Genomic DNA, 23642 nt, shown 5'->3' with positions numbered 1-23642 from the left:
CTGAGGATAATATTGTTTCCAAAAGTATGTGTGAGTTTTGTTTTAGATGATTTAAAGATGGGGATTTCGATGCTGGTGATCGTAAACATAGCGTATTAATACTTTTTAAAATTATTTTTTTGTTGAAAAAAATTAAATGACAAAACATACAATTATACGTTAAACCAAAAGCAGTCATATGCTTCCAAGATGTTTGTGGTTGAGAACGCTCTCGCAGCTGAGACTTTATTTGATGACATTAAGTAGAGGCCTTTACAATAGAGAAGCACACTCTTCAGATGAACTGCTGGATGAGAGTGTGTGCGGTGACTCTTCGACATGCAATGGACGCTTGTTACAAGCCAAAAGTTGTCAGTTTGATTTCTTTTTTTTGGCAGAATATTCCTTGAAGATTTAATGACTGTTGTTTAGTCAGAGACATAACAGCACAATGTCCTTCAGCAAGTCCTTGGACCAGCCCTGATTGGACGAGTGTGACCAAGCTTGTTTTTTACTGCTGTTTAGATCAGAGACACTGTGCTCTGTGGCTTGGCTTTAATTTCACATTGTTTCATCCCATAAACTTGGACACGTAATATAGATGTTGAGTCCTTTCATTTATAGAGACACGTTCTCCTTTTTTGTTCATCTTGCAGGAACAACACCACAGCAGTGTTCTCCCCCGGTGTTCAGAACAGCCATTTTCAGTGCCTTTTCCTTTAAATGATACTGAGCCACTTGCTGTTCCCTCCAACCCCGAGTGCACAGCAGTGAGTAGCAAGGAGCAGAAGCTCTGGTTTTTAGCCATTTTCCCTCAGTTCTCTTTCTTCTCTGTTATCACTCAGTGCTCTTATTTCTCTACGCTCATTGTGTCTGTTTTGCTGCATTTAACCTCGTCTTGGTGCTCTCACATAAATGTGGGCCCAGAGTTGTGATGCGACACACTCAGACGAGGAGGCAGGGCAGTTTACAAAGGTGTCTGATTCTGAAGAATCAGAACGTCTCGTTTATCTGTTTTTTTCTGACTTAGGCAGCCCACAGAAAACTTGTTTCTCAGTGTGTGTTTTGGTGGGTACCAGGGGCCTATTTTATAAAGAGCGCACATAAACGGGTCTGAAACATGCGTACATGTTATTATTATTGTTGTTGTTGTTGTTATTATTATAATAAATAAAACTCGCACACAATTTTTCCCTCCTGAATCCACACAGAGTTTTATAAAAGAGGCCTATATATGTCCTCCTGACTGATCAATTTAGCAAGAACAGTGTATAGTGTAGGTTCAGGTCAAAAAAGCTACATCACTGATAAAGACTGGAGTGTGTTGTGTGTGTGTTTTGTTTCTCGTGTAAAAAAAAAGGCTTCAACCTTCACTTTTTTCCAGGCCTTTGGTTTTTGGTGCATGTGAGGAACTCTGGCTTTGTTCAGGGAAGCAGTTGTTAACTCATCTTGAGCTGCGTGTGATTAACAATTAGCTTAAACAGCCCCCCACTCGTGACACACCAATTTCAGCAGGCAGACCCCCACTTCCTCATCTCCCAGGGGTGGGGAACCATTCGAAATCATTAGCTCAGGCATGTACTGGAACACGCACACACACACACAGTCAGCAGTGGGCTCGGGGCAGCGAGTCCAGCCCAAGCAGGTGAGCGTTAGGAGGACTCAAAGAGGAAAGGATGTGTCAAAGTGATCAGTACCGTATGGGACAGCTTCCCTCCAGAGCTGCCCTCCTACCCACAAGCCCTCAGGGGCCATGGGGGGTGGCCCCCCACGTGCTGCACACATGTTCTCTCCCAGTTCAAAGAGGGTAGTGGTCTTCAGGAGGTGGCCAAACCTCACATCTAACCCCCCAACCCTGTCTCTACATATTCCAGCAGGGGCAGATGACAGCTTTATCAAGCCCAGCTCAGCAGGATTCGAGAAGGAGAGCCTGTGAGCTTTCAGAGGACATGAGGTGGCGTTACCACAAGGGCAAGGTTTATCCATTCCTGATTTGAGAGTTTTAAATAGGACATATGATGACGAAGTCCTTTGTTCAGTGCATGTGCACATTAATGATGTGGATCTGGAACCCACCAACACGCACACTGTGAAATAAGACCACCCAATCAGTTTTCTGTGTGCTCAAAGTCAGAAAATGGGATAGAACGAGCTGTTCTGATTCTGTTCTGCTTCTGACGTGCAGAGACTTTAGAATTGCCTCGCACCCTCATCTGAGTCTGTCCGATTACAGCGCCAATGGACTCGGGTTTATGTGAGAGTGCAAAGACATGGTTAAATGCAACAAAACAGACACAACAAGCGCGGAGCCATGAGTAAAAACTGAGAAAATGAGAATGGAGAATATAAAAAATAGTGGAAACGGCTAATAACCAGAGCTTCTGCTCCTCGCTCCTCACTGCTGTGCACTCTGGATTGAGGTGAACAGCGAGCAGCTCGCTATCATTTAAAAGAACAGGCGCTGAAAGCGGGCGTTCTGAACAGGGCTGTTTACACAGGGGGAGAACACTACTGTGGGGAGTGTGGCGTTTTGAACAAAGCAGGTCACAGACGTGTCATTAAACATCTACTTTAAAAGATCTTGTATATCGTAGCACCATTACAGCCCTGCTTCGTGTAGTGGACCAATGACAGTCACGAGAAGGTCTCAGATCAAACAAAATGTTGGGTGATTAGGAGCAACCGCAAGTAAGGAGGGAGGTCTCTGAAGAAATGATGATGTAAAGACAAGCCCTGTTGAGAATGTAGCGCATTTTGGGCTAAAAAACAATGCACTAAATTTCGCAGTTCTTTGTTTGAAGCATGCTGCTGACTTTATTGGTGTAGAGTTTTATGCCTGTTTGTTACTACAGAGTTTAAAAGAGTCCAAAACAGAGTGGTTTGGATGGGTTTTTAACATCATAAACAAGTCAAAATCATAACAAATAAAATGTTGTGGATAGGGTCCATTTGAGCCAAGTCTGCAGCAGTGACGTGGATGGATTACAGTGTTAAAATGGCTTTAACAACAGACTGGAGATGGATCAGACTTGATCTTCATCAAATCAGATCAGTTTGGACATCTCTGGCTCCAGGAGGTGAAGGTTCTTGCTCGCGTTGAGTGCGTGAGGCATGTCATACACACTTCGTTTATGACTATGCAGTACGGCAGCTATTCCCGGGCCCCACACACACTACATACCATGTCTGAGGCATGTGTTTACGAACAGGGAAGGTATTCCTGAGCCGAAAAGGCACAGATCACATCCAGATGACACACTGCGTCGGGCTATTCCTGGATATTCAGGGTGCCTTTTACTGGCAGAGCTCAGTGCTACGATGTTTAATGAAGTACACCTTTGGTATTATCAAGCTTTGCCTTTTCAGAACGAAAATATTAAGATAATCAGATGCTTTGCTCAATCCTGAGATGGTCTGAGTCCGATTGCTCAGACTAAGTGGGCATCTCAATCTCCCTCTTTATGTGTAGAATGAGTTGAATCCCCTCTCTCCCTTAGTCACTCATCATGATACTGGACAATGTGGGCTTCTGTTACTTGATTTAAGAGAATTAGCTGTTAGCACTCTCCTCCAAGCGTGTTGAGCTTTAAATAAGTAGGTGAAAAATCTTCTCGTGTCTTGGTAAAAGCGTTAGCTTTCACCCTCCTGGCTTCTTGGAATCATATCTTTGCAGAAGGCAGGGTAGGGGATAAAAAAAACAAAAACAAAAGCACAAATAGTTTTACCCCTGGAAGCTTTCTGTTGTGATTCGGTGAAAATGTACCAGGAAACTGCTACATTTAGCAAGTTTTAAGTTATAATTTAGTTTGAGATTTAGTTTTTTTTGGCTGATTTTCATTGCTCATTTCACTACATTTGGCCCAACGTAAGTTCTCTGAATGCTTTGATGTGTCTGGGATGCATTACCGCTCTGCTAACACTGTGAATGTGAGTGTCAAATGTGTCCGCACTGCTCAGACCACTCAGACGTGCTATGTGTGAAACGAGCTTTGGACTTTCAGAAAACCTTCCCAACACATTTCCTCATGTTGATGTTTGACCCTTAAGCTCTTGAGGCAGAAAGTGTAAAATAAAGCAGGCCGGCTGTCTTTGGACACTGTGTGGGGTTTAAGCTCTCCCCGTCCCGAGGATTAGCCATGCTGTCTTTGACCTATGGTCACCTTTATGGTAATTACAGTCCATTTGAGGAAACACGTGCCCAAGGCTTCCTGTGACCCCTATTTCCATGAAATTGCCTCCGTGGAACAGCCTGCCATTTGGGTCCAGAAAGTCCGAGCGCACCCAGTTGGTTCTTCAGCAGAGCTATCAGTTCCAGCAGGGTCAAGTTCTCTTCCAGACTCGGGGTGGACTTATTTTAGTGTAAAAAGTGTAAAAAGAGTTAACTTTTCCCCCTTAAGACATTAAAAAGAAATCCACGTGGACGTAAAGAGGCTGTTTTGACAATCAGATTATATTCTGTTTTCACTTTCTGCACGAAAGGCCAAATGTAAATACACCCAAAATGGATTTTAATAGGATCACGGCTGGATCACAGTTCCCAAAAGTGTCTATTAGATACTAGATCTACAATTTCACAATAATCTCACTGGGAGAATACCTGGAAATCTGCCAGTGGAGAGGGTATGCCCCCCCATACACCCCGGACACCTCTAATCTGTGCTGTTTTAATGTCAAGATTACAATCAACCAGTTTCAGCGTCTGTTCCTTTAAATGATAATGACACACTTGCTGTTCACATGATGTCAGAAGTGGAGCAGAATCAGAACAGCTTGTTGTATCCTCACTTAGGCATCCCACTGAAAACTGACAGGGTGGTCTTGTTTCACAGTGTGTGGGTTGGTGGTCTACAGATCCTAGAATTATTCTGCACAGACTCTTAACAAGGGACTTTGATGCCTACTGAACAATGTTGACAATCACAAAAGCACCCCCTACTTAGACAGTGCCAGTTTGTGCCCACTTTAGTAAGTAATAAGTATATACACCTTTAGGATACTTGCAAATCAATACAAGATCAGACCCTGTGAGTCTGCCAAGTCTTAGTTCACTGAGATTGGATAACTGGTGATCTCTAATGGAAGACACCATTTTAAATGCCCCTTCTTCCTCTGTGTGCGATCAAGACCAGCCCTGGCACTCACCCCTTTGCCCATAAGGCCGTTGTTCATTGGCAGACCAATAAACTGGAAGGCAGCTTCCTGGATGAAGAAAGGGTTGAGGATCCGCATCTCTGAAGGCTCCCTGGGCACGTAACGGGCCACAGACTTCCAGAAGCCTTCTGTACCCTGCTGTAATAGAACAGAAAAGAACAGGTTTCCATTAAGAGTGAATACAAAATGAAGCGATCATCACCTTGTCTCCTCGCGAGACTCAAGCTGGCTGTTATTATCAAAGAATGCAAAACTTATGAAACCAGTTCCATACGTGATATTGATATTTTCACCCATAGACCTGAGAAAAAGGGCCGAACATGCTGCCGCTGCATACTGATGGTGCAGAGGAACATGTCCGGAGGGCGAGGGCAGGGACGGCTTTCATTAAAAGTGAGACAGAGCGTCCGTGTCGGACAGGCCCACAGGAAGTGGACAAATGAGATCCTGACCTCCGCGAGTGTTGGGGGATCCGCAGCAGCCCCCAGGTTCTTTCATACCAATTACTCAGGAGACCGGCCAAGCGCCGCAGCTGAGCAATTATTCAATCGGCAGCTTGGCATTGAGCTCATCAGGCGTTAGGATCTGCGAGCGCTGGGCCAGGCAGCAGGGATGTTGGCGGAGAGCCAGCCGGGCCGTCCGGTTTAATGGGAGTCACCTGTTCAAATAAGCAGACGCTGCCTTTGATATCGCCAAAGAATGGGAGCAGCCGTTGAGCTGGGCAAAATGCTTTGAACATTTTCTCTCCCTCTCTTTTTTTCAGACTCTGCCGCCCCCGGTGCAAGCCACGGCAGAAAACACATCATCTCTCCTGTCAACAGCCGGGTTTACGCTTAAGAGGCGGCACAACACAAAGTCTGGGGAATGCGGCGACCTCGAGCAGGTGTAGAAGAGGAAAACTCACCCAGCAAAACAAATCACAAAGTCATGCTCATGTTCAGAGATGTCAGGCCTGATGCAGGAGCACTGCACTGCCTGGAGCCAATGTTTACAGTCGTATAAAATCAACCTGGCTGCGGAGAAATGTGTAAATAGAATCTGGTCATGTTTACATTTAGATTCATGGCATTTAGCAGACGCTCTTGTCTGGAGAGACCTGCAAAAGTGCTTTGTCATCTCAGAATACTCACAGCACAGACAGGATCACAGTCCCAATACCACGAAACTAAGACCCCCACATTAACTGTCTAGGATAAATACCTGGGAAAGAAAACACAGCTCAAGAAATGTAAAGCATATTCAAGCTGCTTTAATGAGTTTCAGGTTTACAACCTTCCAGTACATTCCTTTATCAAAGGTAAAAATGTTTTCTTTTCCTTGGAGACACAAGGTCTTATAACAGACCCACATTTTATATGCTAGGTCCAAAAAAAGCTCTTGGAAAATATTTATGTAAATCATGTTATTTTGGAAGCAGTAACCTGTACTAAATAACTACAAATATTTAATTTGCATTCTATTAAACGTGAAGTTAATGATTGTAACCAAAAAGCACTTTTTTATAAAATTTATTAGTTGCTAAAGGTTGGCGATATCGCAAAAATACATTATCACGATTTGATTTTTGCAGGATCACCATCTCGATTTTATCACAATTCTATTTCATACTGGTTTTTAACCTCTTAACACTCCAGGTATATTTTCCGTTCTCAAATCTTGAGGCAGTGAATAAACTAGAGGCAATTTTATGAAGTAATGTTACTGAAAAGATATTGAAACTAATCTTTAGTCGTCAAAATTTTATCAAAACTCAAACTCAACTCAACTCAAATTTATTTATAGAGCACTTTAAAAAACACCAACAGCTGAAACAAAGTGCTGTACAAAAGATGTTTATAAAACAAAATAAAATAAAATAAAATAACCAATAAGGAAAAATAAACAACTTAAATAAAAACAAAACTAATAAAAAACAAAACAACAAAACATTTCAGGCACTTTTCTAAATTTAATTTGAAATCTTCTTTGAAATCTTCCTTTGGAATCTTCCTTTGGAATCTTCAAAGACCCCAACCTCTCCATAAAGAAAATGATTCATTTTACTTCAGAAAAAGAAAATTGCATTATCGAAGCTTAATGGCAACATTTTACATTTTACCTTCCTTGACCAATCTCATGCACCTCTCCAATGGCTTTTTAGCCGCACTAAACAGGAAAAAAGTTCTGACTCAGTTAGATTTATTCTGATATTTAGTCTTGTTTCTAACGCAGTACTCTTCCCCTTTAAGGCCAGACACATTGGAAGGAGGGAGCTTTCCCCGATAGGAAAAGGGCAGACAGTGAAAGGGATCTAAGCTTTGAAAACCTATTTATTGTTTTGATTGTTGTTAATTTGATTGCTGTTGCCCTATTATAAAACTCTCTGTGTCGTCTCTCACGGTGCACATCTGTTCAGCGCCGAAGCATGGTTGCCTCCCCGCCTCCTTGGTTGAGCATCGCCCCTGATTGGTCTACAGACTTGATGGACATGTTAAACCTGACAGCCCAAGCTACACGGCCATAGCGGAGATCCACATATTTTTTTATTTGTTGTACTTTAGTTTGAACTGTTGTTTTTTTTTACACAAACATGAGGATTAGTACAGAGTGGATTGGCGGAAAGACTCAAATTTGGTCTTGTCTTGAAGGGGACAACCTTCATAAGCGTGGTATCCTTTGTGTGTGTTTGTGGACTCTTCGGGCTTCGTGGTGCCACAGTTTTTCCTTTTTTTTGCAAGGAAGAGATCCCATGTATGGAGTAACGAATACTTTTGGTTTGGTTTTAATCCAGCAGTTGTACATTTTAGAGTAGTGACTTACATTAGCGGTGTCCCGAGGGTCTGCCCATTCAACTGATATATAATACGTTCACAGTACATAAACAACTTATAAGAACTGCAGCGGACTGTATGTGCATTAGTACAATCCAGCGATCTCCCTGTGATGGTGTATCATGGACAGATTCTTATCATTCACGATCTGATATCATCATATCACACAACCCTACTTGCTGCTCTCCAGTCTGGTCTAATGTGTTTACGAAGCCCTCGTGTAAGTAAACAAGTAAAAAAACAAAGTGGCTGGGTCAGACATGTTAGGCTTCCTCTCACAGTGCTCACGGATTGAAAGTCATGAAAAGAGGTGAGGATGTTGCTTTATTCCTGCTCAGCATTATTTTTGCTGTTTCAGATTTAAGTAGGAAACCATTTTAAGTTCAGGAGAGTTCTAACTAGATGAAAGTAAACACAGAGCGAAAATGCTACAAAACTAAACAGCTCGAGTTACAAATTACTTTCTGGGGTAATTCAAACAGTAAAAAACAGATAAGTTACACTTCAGAAAAGTACAAACAACAGTAACTTTCACCCTCAAACACACAGCTAAATAGCTAAAAAATAAAAAGCTTAAAAGACATGGAGCTTCTGAATTTAAACAAACCAGAGAGAATGGCAGTTCCCCAGAATCTTAAACGCTGCCATTAATTTATAAGTGAGATCATTTTATGATGAATGGACCAATAGAAACGCTCCGAAATTCATTGGAAAATGACAGTACTCCATTATTTTTTCAAAATCAGGATTGCTTTCCCTTCTCCTGAAAGGCTCCCATTCCTACTCATGATACAATGTGGGGGTATCTATGGTTTACCGCCTTTTTTGGGTTGCCAGATTACCCACTTCAACAAAGGCTGTTAAATTAGTGTTCTACTTCATAATGAACACATGGGGTTAACGCTGGTATCTGAGATCTGCCCCTGGGGCTGTTGGGAATAATGAGAGTGATGGGTTGTTTGAAGATGGATAACAGGAAGTTGCAGATTGATTCTTTTACAAATGGCTGAGGCACAGTCCGGCCTCTTGGGGCTCCTTCTACATTCCTCCCTGAGCAGTGACCAGGCCAATGAAGAGTGAAAGGCTGCTGCTGCAAATGCAATGGACACAGATGCTGATATGTACAAGAGGTTACTGCATTCTATCAGTGTTAATGAGTTAAGGAGGATTAAGAAGGTCCACTGGCAAAAACAGGCCAATTCTGACTTAAAGCCTCATTTAACACAGGGGGATAATGGCAGTTAAGACACTGGGCGTAAATAAAGCATTACTGAAAGATAACTACTTTTGTTCCTCTTTTTATTTATGATTTCATATTATTAGGAAAAAAGAGAAAACATTTTTGATTCAGAATTCAGAATTGAAAGGCAAGCACAAGCATCCTATTAGACCCTTAAAACCAGCCACTAATAGAACTATCGGAGGAGAGTGCCAGCTGCCCAGATCTGTCACATCAGCAGGCAAATACCAACACTGGGGAGAAGGAGGGACATCCTACCCTACCCAGAGAGTGAGGCCAGTTGCATCATTGAGAACTGAACCTACGATCTCTCAGTGACGATAGGGCCACCATCTAGACCAGATGACCTGGACCAACCAGTGACAAATAAAATCACATTAACTGGCCTTGATATATGTATTTGGAGTTACAAGGAATTTTCACAGCCACAATATTGATCAGAAACATGACGATTAGATATTTCCCCCAAGGAGGGCAGCTCTAACACCTAACAATCACAAATATTCCAATATGTGAACTATTCTGGTCATCCCTAAACTGACCACAGCACAGATCATATGTGTGTGACCTGAAGCTCTTTGGGGAACTGGACTCATTGGCCCAACTGGCCGTTTCTCAGGTGTTTCACACGCAGCTAACTGTGACTTTAACAGGCTGAGAGAGAGGCCACCAAACACTCACGCTCCATAAAACTCAGAATTTTAGCAGCTGTGCAGAGGCCAGAAGGACAATATACACATACAGTCCAACACACAGCAACATCTCCTCACTGTCTCTTACAGTATAGATTACTGAGGGTCGCTGGCCATGTGGGCTTCTCCTAATGGGGCTCAAGTATGAATTTGAACTCTACAAAATTAATCAGGTGGGTAATTTCACAAGTGGAGGACAAATTAGGCATCAGTAGTCTTCAAAAATGTACTTGTTTTTTAGTGTTATATGCTGTATATGCAATAACTGTCCACATTGTGACAAACATATTTCTACAAGAAATAAAAAAAATTACACATAGTTCTACTGTAATTTTGTTAATAAAGCAATTAATAAAAATAAATTGTACATATTTATTATTGTACAGGGTGGGCCATTTATATGGATACACCTTAATAAAATGGGAATGGTTGGTGATATTAATTTCCTGTTTGTGGCACATTAGTATATGGGAGGGGGGGAAACTTTTCAAGATGGGTGGTGACCATGGCGGCCATTTTGTGAATGACAAACTAGGCATCAGTAGTCTTCAAAAACGTACTTGTTTTTAGGTGTTATATGCTGTATATGCAATAACTGTCCACATTGTGACAAACATATTTCTACAAGAATTAAAAAAAATTACACATAGTTCTACTGTAATTTTGTTAATAAAGCAATTAATAAAAATAAATTGTACATATTTATTATTGTACAGGGTGGGCCATTTATATGGATACACCTTAATAAAATGGGAATGGTTGGTGATATTAATTTCCTGTTTGTGGCACATTAGTATATGGGAGGGGGGGAAACTTTTCAAGATGGGTGGTGACCATGGCGGCCATTTTGTGAATGACAAACTAGGCATCAGTAGTCTTCAAAAACGTACTTGTTTTTAGGTGTTATATGCTGTATATGCAATAACTGTCCACATTGTGACAAACATATTTCTACAAGAAATTAAAAAAATACACATATTTCTACTGTAATTTTGTGAAAAGAGCTATTAACAAAAATAAATTGTACATATTTTTATTGTACTTTATTACTTTGCAGTGTTTAATCTTATTCTGTTCATTCAATAATATTTATAATTACATGTTTTTCTAATTGATTGAATAATTGTCTGATTTTATTATTATTATTGTTATTGCTATCTATTAATTTTATTTTTATGTATTTCATTTTAATTGGCTGATTAACTGGTAATTATTTGCTCTATTAATTTGGTTAATTAATTAATTTTTCAATTAATTAACTGGTCCCCAAAATATATAACAAATATATGTTAATTTTAATGTTTATGTGCTTTGGCAACATTGGTACTGAAACATTCGTGCCACTAAAGCCAAGCTCAATGGAAAGATTTAACTGAGCTGATATGCTAATCTGAGCTGAATCAACAAATGCTGAAACTATTTTAGAAATATCCCGAATAGGAGACAATTTACTTTTCACTCTTCCTCACTGTTAGAAAGAGTCTTAATGAGGAAACCTCGTGTTTATCATTTGAGTTACTGAAGCTTCTCTTCCTTTAAGTGTGCTTAAGTTATATGCATTTTGTCACAATTATATTTTTTAACAGTCCGTGCATGTGTTTCAAACTAACTGTGTGGTGAGATTACAAATGTCTTCTATTCAGAACATGTCTACCCTTACCCTGATATTCTTTTGTATTTCTATGACTTTGGCATTACATGGACAAAAATAGGATGAAAACAATTTAACTGGGAAGTATTTATTTTAACTTTAATGTTAATGTCAATACTTTAAAGCTTCACTGTAAGACCAAATATTGTTTTAGGTTATTACTGCTATGAATTGAAGAGTAAATAAAGCCTGAATGTGTTGCTGATTCTGCACACATAAACACTCACTCTAATAAGCCGTAGATATAAAAACCAAGTAGCCGGATCTGTCCCTGCTGACTGCATTTATTATATTTAAATAGTTTGACTTCCTCTATGACAAATATTTGCATCTGGTTCATGTTTCGTCCCCAACAAAGTTAGACACGTCCGAGCTAAACATAGGGCTTTGCTTGTCCTGCCTGGATCAAGTCCAAGCACACCTCTTACCAGCATTCCTCAGACAGAGAGAGAGAGAGAGAGAGAGAGAGAGAGAGAGAGAGAGAGAGAGAGAGAGAGAGAGAGAGAGAATATTGGGAAACAGGGAGAGAAAAATGAGACTGAAAGTGGAAAGAGCAAGAAAAGGAGAGGGTGTAAAACAGAGAGAAATCAGAAAGTGGGGAAAAAGGGGAGGGAGAGAGAGAGAGAGAAAGAGACCCCACTCTCTCTAAAATGTGAGTCGTTTGTAGCGTTCTGTCAATTACGACGAGTTTGCAGTCAGCCCCCTGCCCCTGAAAGAGATCTGTCCAATAACGCAGCAGGTGAGAGAGGCCTCTGAGCCCCTGAGCACAGATCTCGCACACCCTTAACAAGCTCGCAGCATGGCCACAGAGTGTTAAATCACTCCATAAAAGTCACAGGGCACATCGCCGGCCTCTCCCTCGCTCTGACGGCAAGAACGAGTGGTCCGGGAAACATCTGGACCTCAACATCTGCTCTGAGGAACAGGACGTCCTCCCGTATGATCGATTTCTAGCTGAAAAAACAGAAATGCAGTGAATTTACTGCAGCACTTCCACATCGATAGATCACAATTACTGTCAGAAATACGTAAACTGGAAAAGAAGCTGGGATTTAAAAGGTTTAATGTGTTGTTTGTCATGTTACTGCTGTATTCCTTCATTTTATATCTGTTTTATTATCCTGCTAGCATTAGCAATAAAAGAGATTACCAAAGACTTTACAGATCAGAAGACAAGCTAAATGCTACATATAGCAAGGTGGCTTAACATAGATACATTACTTCAGTTACAATTTTATGAGCTGAGGAGACAACATGCTAAATGCTAAAGTTAGCAAGGTAGCTGGCTATGCAGATACATAAACTTAGTCACACTTTATCAGATAAGGATTATATAACTCCCTTATCTTAACAACAATTTTACAGTTTCCATCTACCATTTCTTTTTAAAGACTCATAACACAAATACAGAAACAATAACTGGGAATCTCTCTAGAGTCACCCAACCCTGACTGCTAGCCTAGCCTCTGAAATTTTAAATACAGCACTGGTGTAAACCTTTGTGTCACCTTCATAAAACAAAACAGTATGAACAGTGATTTTACTCTTTCAGAGAGCGAAAACGTGCCAGCTACATTCCTAAGTTTGGCATTTAGTCTGTTGTCCTCCTGATCTGATACGTGGTTTATCCACTCTATTGTAAAATGCTAATGACCTAAAATGGGCATTGATTGAGATAACACCACACTGTAATTCATATAATTTATATAATCTATAATCTAGAGCAGAGGTGTTCAAACTGTGGGATGGAGAAAACTGAATTATTTTTCACAAATTTAATGACACTGGTTTATTTTATTTTTTATAATAAAGAGTCAATATTAGAGTCAGGTTAGAAATGTAGCATCATGAAATTTGGGCTGCTGACAGACCCCTGGATGAGGAGAGAAAGCCCCCCAGAGCAGTTCTCCTGTTCATATGAGCAGAAAAGAGGAGGAGCTCTTATTGTCATGTGCTACTTTTATTTTAGATTATTTCATAGCCAGTTAATACACAATAAAAGTCCTGGACTAAAGTGATGATTTAGATATTTTTTATACATTAATGTTTATGGCATTTAGCACAACTTTAAAAAGAGCTTTTTACTCAAACGCTATGGTAGTTTACATACTGACAAGTTTGTTTTATTTGATGGAGTGACCCACATACCCCAAATCTGACATTAGGTCAGATTAGGTAGTGGACGTTTAGGGACACTGGTGCAGTCAGCAGGGAACATTTGAAGTTATTTGCAACAGCGAGGGGGGTTTCTCGGTACTTTTCTTCCAGGAAAACTACCAAATACCGTGTTTATGTTCCAAGGAATTGTACAAACATGTGGAAAACCCCAAAACAAGCACAAAAGACAGAAAGTGTGAGGACCAATGAGAAGGTCCACATTGAGACTTTGCTCTGCCACTACACACTTGAGCTTTAATGGAGCGTAATTTAGCAATGTGCGAAGAGGAGCGGGGACCACGGGTGGCTTTGACGGGGAAATCAATCTGGCTGGAAAAAGTGAAGAGTTTGTTTAGCAACAGGGGTATACAAGGAATCCTAAGATAAGTGAGAAAGAAATAGTGGGCCAAACGACTAAAAAGTGTGCAAGTGACTGGACAGTGGCAGCTCAGGAGACCGTACTGAGTTGGAGATTAAATTACGGGCAAAAGATCCAAGGTTTAACTTGAGGAGGTACACATCTACAAAGGTTGTGAAGGAATCACAGGCCAACTGTAAACAGTTCCAATTTCAGGGGATCAAAACTAATTGGACAGTTGTGGTTGTGGTCTTTATTGAACCTCAACACTAGCCCAGTCAGTAATTTGAGAAATTCCTTGCTTTGATCAGCTCCAAGAGTGCTCCACCTTGGTGGTATTGAGCAAATTTGGCAATTTTAGGACTCTGGGAGAACTTCGGGAGGAAATTTGACCCGTGTCTTCAGGCTACAGAAGAGTGGAGGGGAAAACGCCACGAAAAGCCTGGCAGTGATCCATGAAAATGACTCTGATGAACCATTCCACAGGTGTGCCCACCCACCTCCCACTTATTCAGCAGCAGAAAAAGAAATGCTTTGACTGTACAAGGACATTCTTAAATGCACATTCGAACAACATTCACCCTGCTGAGGAAAACCCAGCTCTCCATGCACCAGAGAAGCAAGTGTGGACCATTTTTCAGAGCTTCCTGTTTATCTTTCGGGTTATATTTAAAGGGTCAATAAACCTTGGAGGTACGCCGTTAAAGTGAAATGAACTGTTTTTACTGTGGGTGCTGTAGTCGGGCGAAGGTTAGAGCTGCAGAACAGATGTGCTGCTGCTTTCTGAGCTCCTATGCTGTGTTAGATGAGAGTATTAATATAAAAATCTATTTACAACCATTAGTAGCATAAATAATAACATAGGATTCTGTAGGAAGTTTCTCTTTACAATTTCATGGCACGTCTCAAAGGATGTCTATATATCATTGATAATTTCTGTTTCCAATGCTCTAATTCTGAATACAGACACTCAAAGAGACGACAAAAAGCATTCTAATTTGCTTTTTCTTTTGTCAGTCCGCTGCTCATTGACTTCTCTATAGTTGATTTTTCAAGAACTACCTGGCTGAAGGAATCACTTCAAGGCTATGTTTGGTGAAGAGGGTTATAATTGTTGACTCTTTTAGAGAAACATACAATATGCTGCAGATAGGCTTTAGTTTAACAGCCCAAAATGCAAGTTATAACCAGTTATAACATTCCAGAACAGATGGAGGTGAACTGTCTCCTTTAATCAGATAAATAAAGATGCACTGAAGCCTATTTACATGTCAAACAGCTACAGTAACTGAAGCTGTAAAACGTATCCTGGTGAAGTGAGAGGAGCTGAGGGCAGGAAGCTTCAGACTGAACAGTTTTGGCAGCAGTGGACATGGGCGAGTGAGTTTGGAGAAGCCTTCATCCGAAGCAGGTCAGGTTCACGAAACTGAGATCCTGACGCTCATTACCGAGACAAAAGGACACAATACTTTGATGGGTTTTCTTTTGTCAGAAAGAATCCGAGGCATTTTGCCATTTTCAGTTCCTTTGTACTGACTTTGACCTCTCTCTCATTCTCAGACTGAATCTAAGCCTGAGTCAGATTCTCTGACTTTCCCAACTCCCTGCAGTGATCCTCTGTGTGAAACCTCTGTGTTTAATTCACACACTCACACCACAACAACTGAAAACCAGGAGACACTCAGGACATCTAAACTGAATCTGTGATGAAGTGTCAGGGTTCTGTTCAAAGAGGTTTCATGATTAAAAATTCTGTGACAAACACAGAAAAATGTGAACGTATAAATTTAGAGTCAAGATTTTAAATGTAGTGTGTGGGGGAAGTGGCCACTTCCATGACCCAGAAAAAGAAGGGGACGAAGTATCTTGGGATGTCGATATGCATTCTTCAGTGAGGTTAATGCAGATCTGCAGCCCTCTCTGGACAGTATCTTCCTTGAGACAAATTATTCTTCTCATTGCTCCTTACTATAAACACACGGCGAGGGCCGAGCTTCTGCAGTAGTCAGTAAGTGAGTTTTGATGCCATCACCCAATAACAAAACATACTAATAAAACAAATCCAACCTGAAACATTTAACTAGTTCACTCTATAGAGGAGGTCTACTAAAGTGAATGTCTTCGACTGCGTGAAAACGCAATTCTTTTAAGGTGGAAGTGTGTTTGAAACGGAAAATGACTGTTGTTTGTATGTTGCTGAAGGGTAACTTGTCTGTAAGTTTTTACTCACTGTTTGAATTACCTCAGAAACTCATTTGTAACTCGAGCTGTTTTGTTTTGTAGCATTTTCTGTAACGCAGGTAACCATCTCCCGAGACTGGAGGCATTTCCGCATTACGTGACCCCAAACAGCAAAAATAAGTCAATATTACCCATCTATGGAGCAGGAATCGAACAACATCCTCATCTCGATTCATGCTTTTCAACGTTTGGAGTTCTCTTCATTGTCTGAAAACTCCAGATGCCTCTGCCATGAGCAGAGAGAGAAAGCCTAGCATACCAGACTGAGACACTTTGTTTTTATTTTACTAATTTACAGACACCGGGGCTTCCTAAACACATTAGACTGGTTTCGAATGCAAACCAGTCAAAGGGTGAGGAAACATCAAAATTTTATAAAAAGTGCTTTTTGATTAAAATTGTGACCTTCGCCTTTAAACTTTAGTCCAGGTGCTGAAAAAAAACCCTGGCTATCTGTCCTGAATCTGGATGTCAGGCCACCCTACACATGGCATATTCTCATGGTCAGTATATTTAATTTCTCTGGACACTTATTTCCTTTTTTCGTCTATATCAGCAGCCTCTGTTAAAAGCAGAGGGCGCATCTCCCAACTGGTTTCTGAATACGAAGAGCTCTACAACAAGGTTCCCTCTCTTTATGCCGACCCTCCCTCAAGCAACAGAGATCGCCACCAACCTTTGCATCCATTTTAACAGCGCTTAGGTTGAGTGGTGAGAAAAGCTTGCATGCAGTGCCTGTTCAGAGTTCCCACAGCTCAGCTATTTCATTATGTAATTAACACATACATAAGAATCTAAGGAGGTTTCAAACACCTGAGAGTGATATATGTTCATGGCCCCTGTAAACATGAATGCATCTTTAAGCCATGAAGCGCTATTCTTTACTGCATTTTTGGAGGTGCTCTGTGAGTCACCTTTCCTGGAGACCCAGGAGTACACAGAGCCACGCTTTCTCCAGGCATCAACACAGAGCAGCTCTGGCATAAACACAGACTCGGACGCTATACAGTTTGGATTATAGCGGACGGATTTCAGCACGTAGATTAAAATAAAGTAAGAGAGATGGATGCAGGAGCAGATTTAGCTTTGGGGCATAGTGCGGACAAAACGAGGAATGCAACCGTCGCTATATCTGTCATAAGCATGCCCACTCTCCTTCTACGGTGATGCTGCAGTGGCCTAACGAAGGACTTTCTCTGGCTCAAAGTGAAGGAGAACACCTTTCTGATGATGTCAGTTGAAAGTGGGAAGAGTGTTGATTCATAAACACTATTTGAAATAATGTTGAAAAGAATAAATCAAGGCTTTGGTCCTGTTTTTCTGCAGTTACAGCTTCCTCAGGTGAGGATTTAGGTTAGATGTTGGAACATTACTGTAAGGATGCTGGTGTTGGTGATTTGTTCTGGATTTCAAGTCCCACTCCAACTCATCACAAATATTGCATTATAGAGCTGCAGCTCACACTTGGCTTTGTGGGGCATTGTGACCTTAGGCTCATGTACAGCTGCTCCAGAGCGTCCCATCATAGGAGGTCACAGCTATAGGCAACACCAGCAGCCGAGAAACGCACAAAGCTCCGGCTGCAAAACACAAAACCATAAGAGCTTCGGTCTGACCATTTAGGGCTGAAATAATGAGGGATTAAAACCTAAATGGAACAGGACGTTTGAGATAAATATGAGGCCCTGAAGGCTGAGGATTAGCAGGTAGAGGTTATTGTGAAGGAGAGACGTTCTCATGGGAGCTGTGTGGACCTCATGACCTCTGGAACCTTTTAATTCAGTTTACTGTAATCACACTAAACGCCACCTCATTATCTGTCCTCATCTCCGACTGAGACCCTTCATTTCCCCACTTTTAACACCCTGAACTCCACTCCTAATGATTAAAATAGGGCACAGGCATGTGAGGAAAAGCCCACAGCTGCATTAATGCTGGGTGGTGGGCTGTGGCAGAAGAGACAAAACTCCAAAAGACAAAACGCAGATAAAACGGTGATCACAGACGAGAATCAAAAGGTTTAGCTCATCCCTTTGTTCCTCATATCAAAGGAGGATAATCTCTAATCTGACATTCCTTTTTGAGATTCAGTTCAGCAAAAGATGTTAACAAAAGCTTGGTGTACGTTGCACGACTTATAAAAACCCCCTTCACCGAGCTACACGTCGTATACAAACCTTCAGAATTTACGTTGCTTTAGATCAACATGCTGTTGCCAAACTTGGAGGATGGTACACAGGACATTTACAGTTAACAGCTCAACATGCTTGGAGGAGAACACTCACAGGCTACTTCTGGAACAGAGGCTTGGAGGGCTGTAGGTTGCTGGGGCATCTCTAGAGATGTAACTCATGTTTATACTCGAAGTGGAAAAGTCGCTGATGGTGCCCTGTACTTATCTCTTGTGCATGATTTCAGAGCTGCACTCGATGTTGTTTGTGGGTGTGTCCAAGGTGGGGACCTCAGACACTGTGTCTATGTGATTGGTCCAGGGAGTTGTTGACAATGTTTTGTCATATCTCCAGCTCATACGTTATTTGCATAAAGTATAGAGAATCTCATTGAGATTTGTCTCTCGCTCCCTGTTGCCAAAATCTGGCGACACATTGGCTACTCTCATTTGATACAATACCTTCTTGTTTGACCGGGCGGTTAAAAAAATGCAGCCTTAAAACACAGAGGGTGAATATAGTAGAAAACAGTTCTCTGGAGCAATGCAACAGATTAGTAAAGATCTTTCCGTGGGTGGTTCATTACTTTGTAAATGTGAAGGTGTACAAGTTTAAAGAAGGGACAAATTCATTCATTCATTCATTATCTGTAACCGCTTATCCAAATCAGGGTCGCGGTGGGTCCAGAGCCTACCTGGAATCATTGGGTGCAAGGCTGGAATATACCCTGGAGGGGGCGCCAGTCCTTCACAGGGCAACACAGACACACACACATTCACTCACACACTCACACCTACGGACTCTTTTGAGTCGCCAATCCACCTACCAACGTGTGTTTTTTTTGGACTGTGGGAGGAAACTGGAGCACCCGGAGGAAACCCACGCGGACACAGGGAGAACACACCAACTCCTCACAGACAGTCACCCGGAGCAGGAATCGAACCCACAACCTCCACCATGCCGCCTGAAGGGACAAATTGTGAAGTTTTATTCCACTATTAGTTTGAAAACACACTACCGAGATGGAAGTTATGCTCCAGCATCAGGTTCTGTCCCATTCATAATGGCCACGAACTCTCCAGAACCGACCCCCACTCCAAATCCTACTCTGAGAACCATGTTCCTGTTGAGTCAGGAGAGTGTGTGAACCTGTGGCATTGCGAAAGTATCCGTCTCCTTTCAATACCACGCAGGCTCTGAAAAGACTCGCATTCTTTCCACCTGCCGAGCGTCCACACTTCACAAAGCAGCAGCACAGACAAATCACTTCAAAGCCTCTACTCGCCACTGTTCAAAGTGAGGTGAATCCGACTGCGAGCGGAGAGGAGAGACGCTTCCATCTGAGGATTAGAGCCTGGTCTAAAGGCATGCTTTTCTAAAGCTGATTGTCCACACGGTTATGCACGCCTTTGTGTGCGTTCATAGACTCTCGGCCCGTCTCTGTTGGCACAGGAGAGTGAAAAACAACGCCGCACAATGGATCAGTCGCTGAGCGCTGAAAACAAAAGTGTTGTGTTATCTTTTCGCCAGGTTTCCAAGCACTGACGAGGAGGCCATTGTGTTTCTGACCACAAGTCACTCCACACCTGATTCTTCAAGGCACTTGGCATTTCCAAGACATGGCATAGGGGCTAAAGACGAGCAGGTCTTGTTGCTGTATGTTCCAAACTGTCGTTAAGGGCAGAGTGTTGAGAATAATAGAGATATTACACCTCTATAACCTTTGGAATAACATTTGTACATTTGTAATTACAAAATCACACAGAAGTTTGTAGAAGTTTGTGTGAATCTTTTCTGATTCGCGGCTCACTGAAAATATTGGAAAATGTGTGTTAACTTTCAATTATTCAGTTAGGGGTGGGTGATATGGCCCTAAAATAATATCACGATATTTCAGGGTATTACTTCGAGAATGATATCCTTTTATGATATTATATGATGTTATATTAAATTTTTTATATAACTTTTTTTTCATAAAAATCTAACAATAATAAACATTTAGAAGGAACAACATATAAATGTTTTTTGTAAACAAATGTAATTTCCCAAGTTTCTGGCATTGTATAAATTGTATGCATTCATTCATTCATTATCTGTAAGCGTTTATCCAGTTCAGGGTCGCGGTGGGTCCAGAGTCTACCTGGAATCATTGGGCGCAAGGCAGGAATACACCCTGGAGGGGGCGCCAGTCCTTCACAGGGCAACACACTCACTCACACCTATGGCCACTTTTGAGTCGCCAATCCACCTACCAATGTGTGTTTTTGGACCATGGGAGGAAACCGGAGTACCCGGAGGAAACCCACGCAGACACGGGGAGAACACACCAACTCCTCACAGACAGTCACAGAGCGGGAATCGAACCCACAACCTCCAGGTTCCTGGAGCTGTGTGACTGCGACACTACCTGCTGCACCACCGTGCCGCCCTATTTGTATACAGAATACTGATATTTTATTTCCAAACCACCTCCACACGACTGAAGTCACTCATCTTTCGGAGCAAATTCTTTGAACGCAGAGCAAATTTCCACCGTACTTCACATGCCTAACTGACTCATAATAAATGTGTGCCATATTACATGTAACTGCATGATGTCGATGTGTAAACAAGTCAGAATATCACCATACAGATTTTAATTATTGTTTGAAAAAAACTGCGATATTATTGCTTACGATGTGACATGGCACAGCCCTACTTTCAATCCACATTATGTTTGTGTTTGTAGACAGAACAGCATTCCATTATTAACCACCTCTGCCAGCAACACTGAGAGGGCACTGCTGCTAATGCAACGTCACCAACATCACTAGACTGAAATGATAATGAGCCCATGGCTGTTCATCCCGACCCCGACCTCACAGCATCTCTTTCCTTTCCGTTCTCGTTTTCTCAGTTTTTCCTCAATGCTCTTATTTTCCACTCTCATTGCATCTTGCTACGTTTAACTTTGTCTTTGTGCTCTCACATAAACACAGGTCCAGTGCTGTGATTAGACAGACTCAGATAAGGGGGCGGGGCAATTCTAAAATCTCTGCACTAGACTTCAGAAGTGGAGCAGAATCAAGACTGCTTCGTTTTTTGTCATGTTTTCTGCCTTAGAACATGACTGGGGGATCTTGTTTCACAGTGTGTGGGTTGGTGGGCTCTAGATCCCCACCTAGATGTACACATGCACTGAACTAATTTGTTGTTCATAACAGGTGCCTGTTAAAAACTTACAATTAAGAACGTTAATAATTTGCTGATGATGTAACTCTGAGATGTGGCTGTAAGAAACAACAGTAGGAAGAAACACATCGATGCACAAAGGAGATTAAAGCTTAGTGGTGTTTCCACTGAGCAATTAATGCCACACATTTAACACAACCATTAAAATACAAAGCGGCTAGTAAAAGTGTATAAAGGCGGATGAAACAGCGCACACGAGTCTCCCAGAGTCAAGTCAGTGTTCAGGTCTCTGCAGCGAGGCACAACACTCAGCATCGTTTTTCATTAAGACTGCACAACACTGATGGGCCTCATTTGTCAAGTGACAAACACTTAAAAAAAGCAACTTTAAACATGATACTCCTACAACCTCGTACACACACGCGAGGTCAGGCTGAAGACCGCACGTCTCTAAACATCTCTTACAGCTGTGTGTTCCCCCTTTGGCCAGGAAAGGAAAAAAATTACAAAAGATGTGTTAGAGTGTGAGGCTAACCTTGCATAATCCAATTCATTAATGCCAGCCTCTCCCCGGACGGTTTCTTAGCTGCTTCTCTTCATCTATATACAATATATTGTTGTTACAAAGCCTTGTGTATTTCTTAAAATGTCCTGAGTTTAACACAGAATGCAGCACGCATCAGAAGCCTCCCGTGAGGAAGTGAATAAGACATATTCATATTTCAAAAGAAAATGAATCCACTTCCTTTATCTTCTTTTTCTTTCGGTTGCTCCCTCCTGTCCAGGGTCACCAGAAGATCAACCACAATCCGCACCATCGATCTGGCACAGTTTTTATGCCGGATGCTCTTCCTGATGCAACCCTCCCTATTTATACTGGCTTTGGGACAAGCACTGCACTGCGATGTTTTCCAGTGGCTAAGTACACACACTCGCACCTATGGACAATCTTCGGAGTCGCCAATCAACCTACCAACATGTGTTTTTGTACCGTGGGAGGAAACCGGAGCACCCGAAGGAAACCCACGCAGACACAGGGAGAACACACCAACTCCTCACAGACAGTCACCCAGAGGAAACCCACGCAGAAACAGGGCGAACACACCAAACTCCTCACAGACAGTCACCCCGAGGAAACCCACGCAGACACAGGGAGAACACACCAACTCCTCACAGACAGTCACCCGGAGGAAACCCATGAAGACACAGGGAGAACACACCAAAAATCAAACTCACAGACAGTCACCCGGAGGAAACCCACGCAGAAACAGGGAGAACACACCAACTCCTCACAGACAGTCACCCAGAGGAAACCCACGCAGAAACAGGGAGAACACACCAAACTCCTCACAGACAGTCACCCAGAGGAAACCCACGCAGAAACAGGGAGAACACACCAAACTCCTCACAGTCACCCGGAGGAAACCCACGCAGACACAGGGAGAACACACCAACTCCTCACAGACAGTCACCCGGAGGAAACCCACAAATACACAGGGAGAACACACCAAACACCAAACTCACAGACAGTCACCCGGAGGAAACCCATGAAGACACAGGGAGAACACACCAAACTCCTCACACACAGTCACCCGGAGCAGGAATCGAACCCACAACCTCCAGGTCCCTGGAGCTGTGTGACTGCGACACTAACCTGCTGCGCCACCGTGCCGCCCAATCCCCTTCCACACCGGGGTGGTGCTGCAGGTGGAGCAGATCAAGACGAAGCTGTTAGAATTAGTGAATGAATGAATTTATATTATTATTATTATTATATTAGATCCAGGTGGACTGTGACCTAAAACTAGAACTGAGTTTCACATTCACACTTAGGTCAGTTCTGAGCAGTGGAAAAAGCAGCCTTCCAGTTTAATAGAATAAATAATGTTTTGACAAAGATGTAATCAGCCTCAAATGACAATTCTTCCATGCTGCTGACTGTATTGGCCAAGGTTTCTAATGTGTGAGTGAGTGTGTGTGTGTGTGTGTGTGTGCTGTCTGGAGCATTCGTGACCCCTGAC

The 23642-nt window shown here is 42.1% G+C and overlaps 1 protein-coding gene across 3 annotated transcripts in view; it reads right to left on the bottom strand.

The window, feature by feature from the left end:
• st3gal3b (ST3 beta-galactoside alpha-2,3-sialyltransferase 3b) overlaps window positions 1–23642 on the bottom strand; it is an 84769-nt gene that overhangs the window by 8704 nt on the left and 52423 nt on the right. For all 3 annotated transcript variants that reach the window (XM_066652424.1, XM_066652425.1, XM_066652426.1), the window contains one exon: window positions 5122–5268. In XM_066652424.1, coding sequence (XP_066508521.1) covers window positions 5122–5268 — 147 coding nt within the window. The remainder of the gene's footprint in view (window positions 1–5121; window positions 5269–23642) is intronic.

The sequence above is a fragment of the Hoplias malabaricus genome, chromosome X1, assembly GCF_029633855.1.
Source record: "Hoplias malabaricus isolate fHopMal1 chromosome X1, fHopMal1.hap1, whole genome shotgun sequence".
In the NCBI taxonomy this organism is placed as follows: domain Eukaryota; kingdom Metazoa; phylum Chordata; class Actinopteri; order Characiformes; family Erythrinidae; genus Hoplias; species Hoplias malabaricus.
This window is presented reverse-complemented; position numbering and strand designations above follow the sequence as displayed.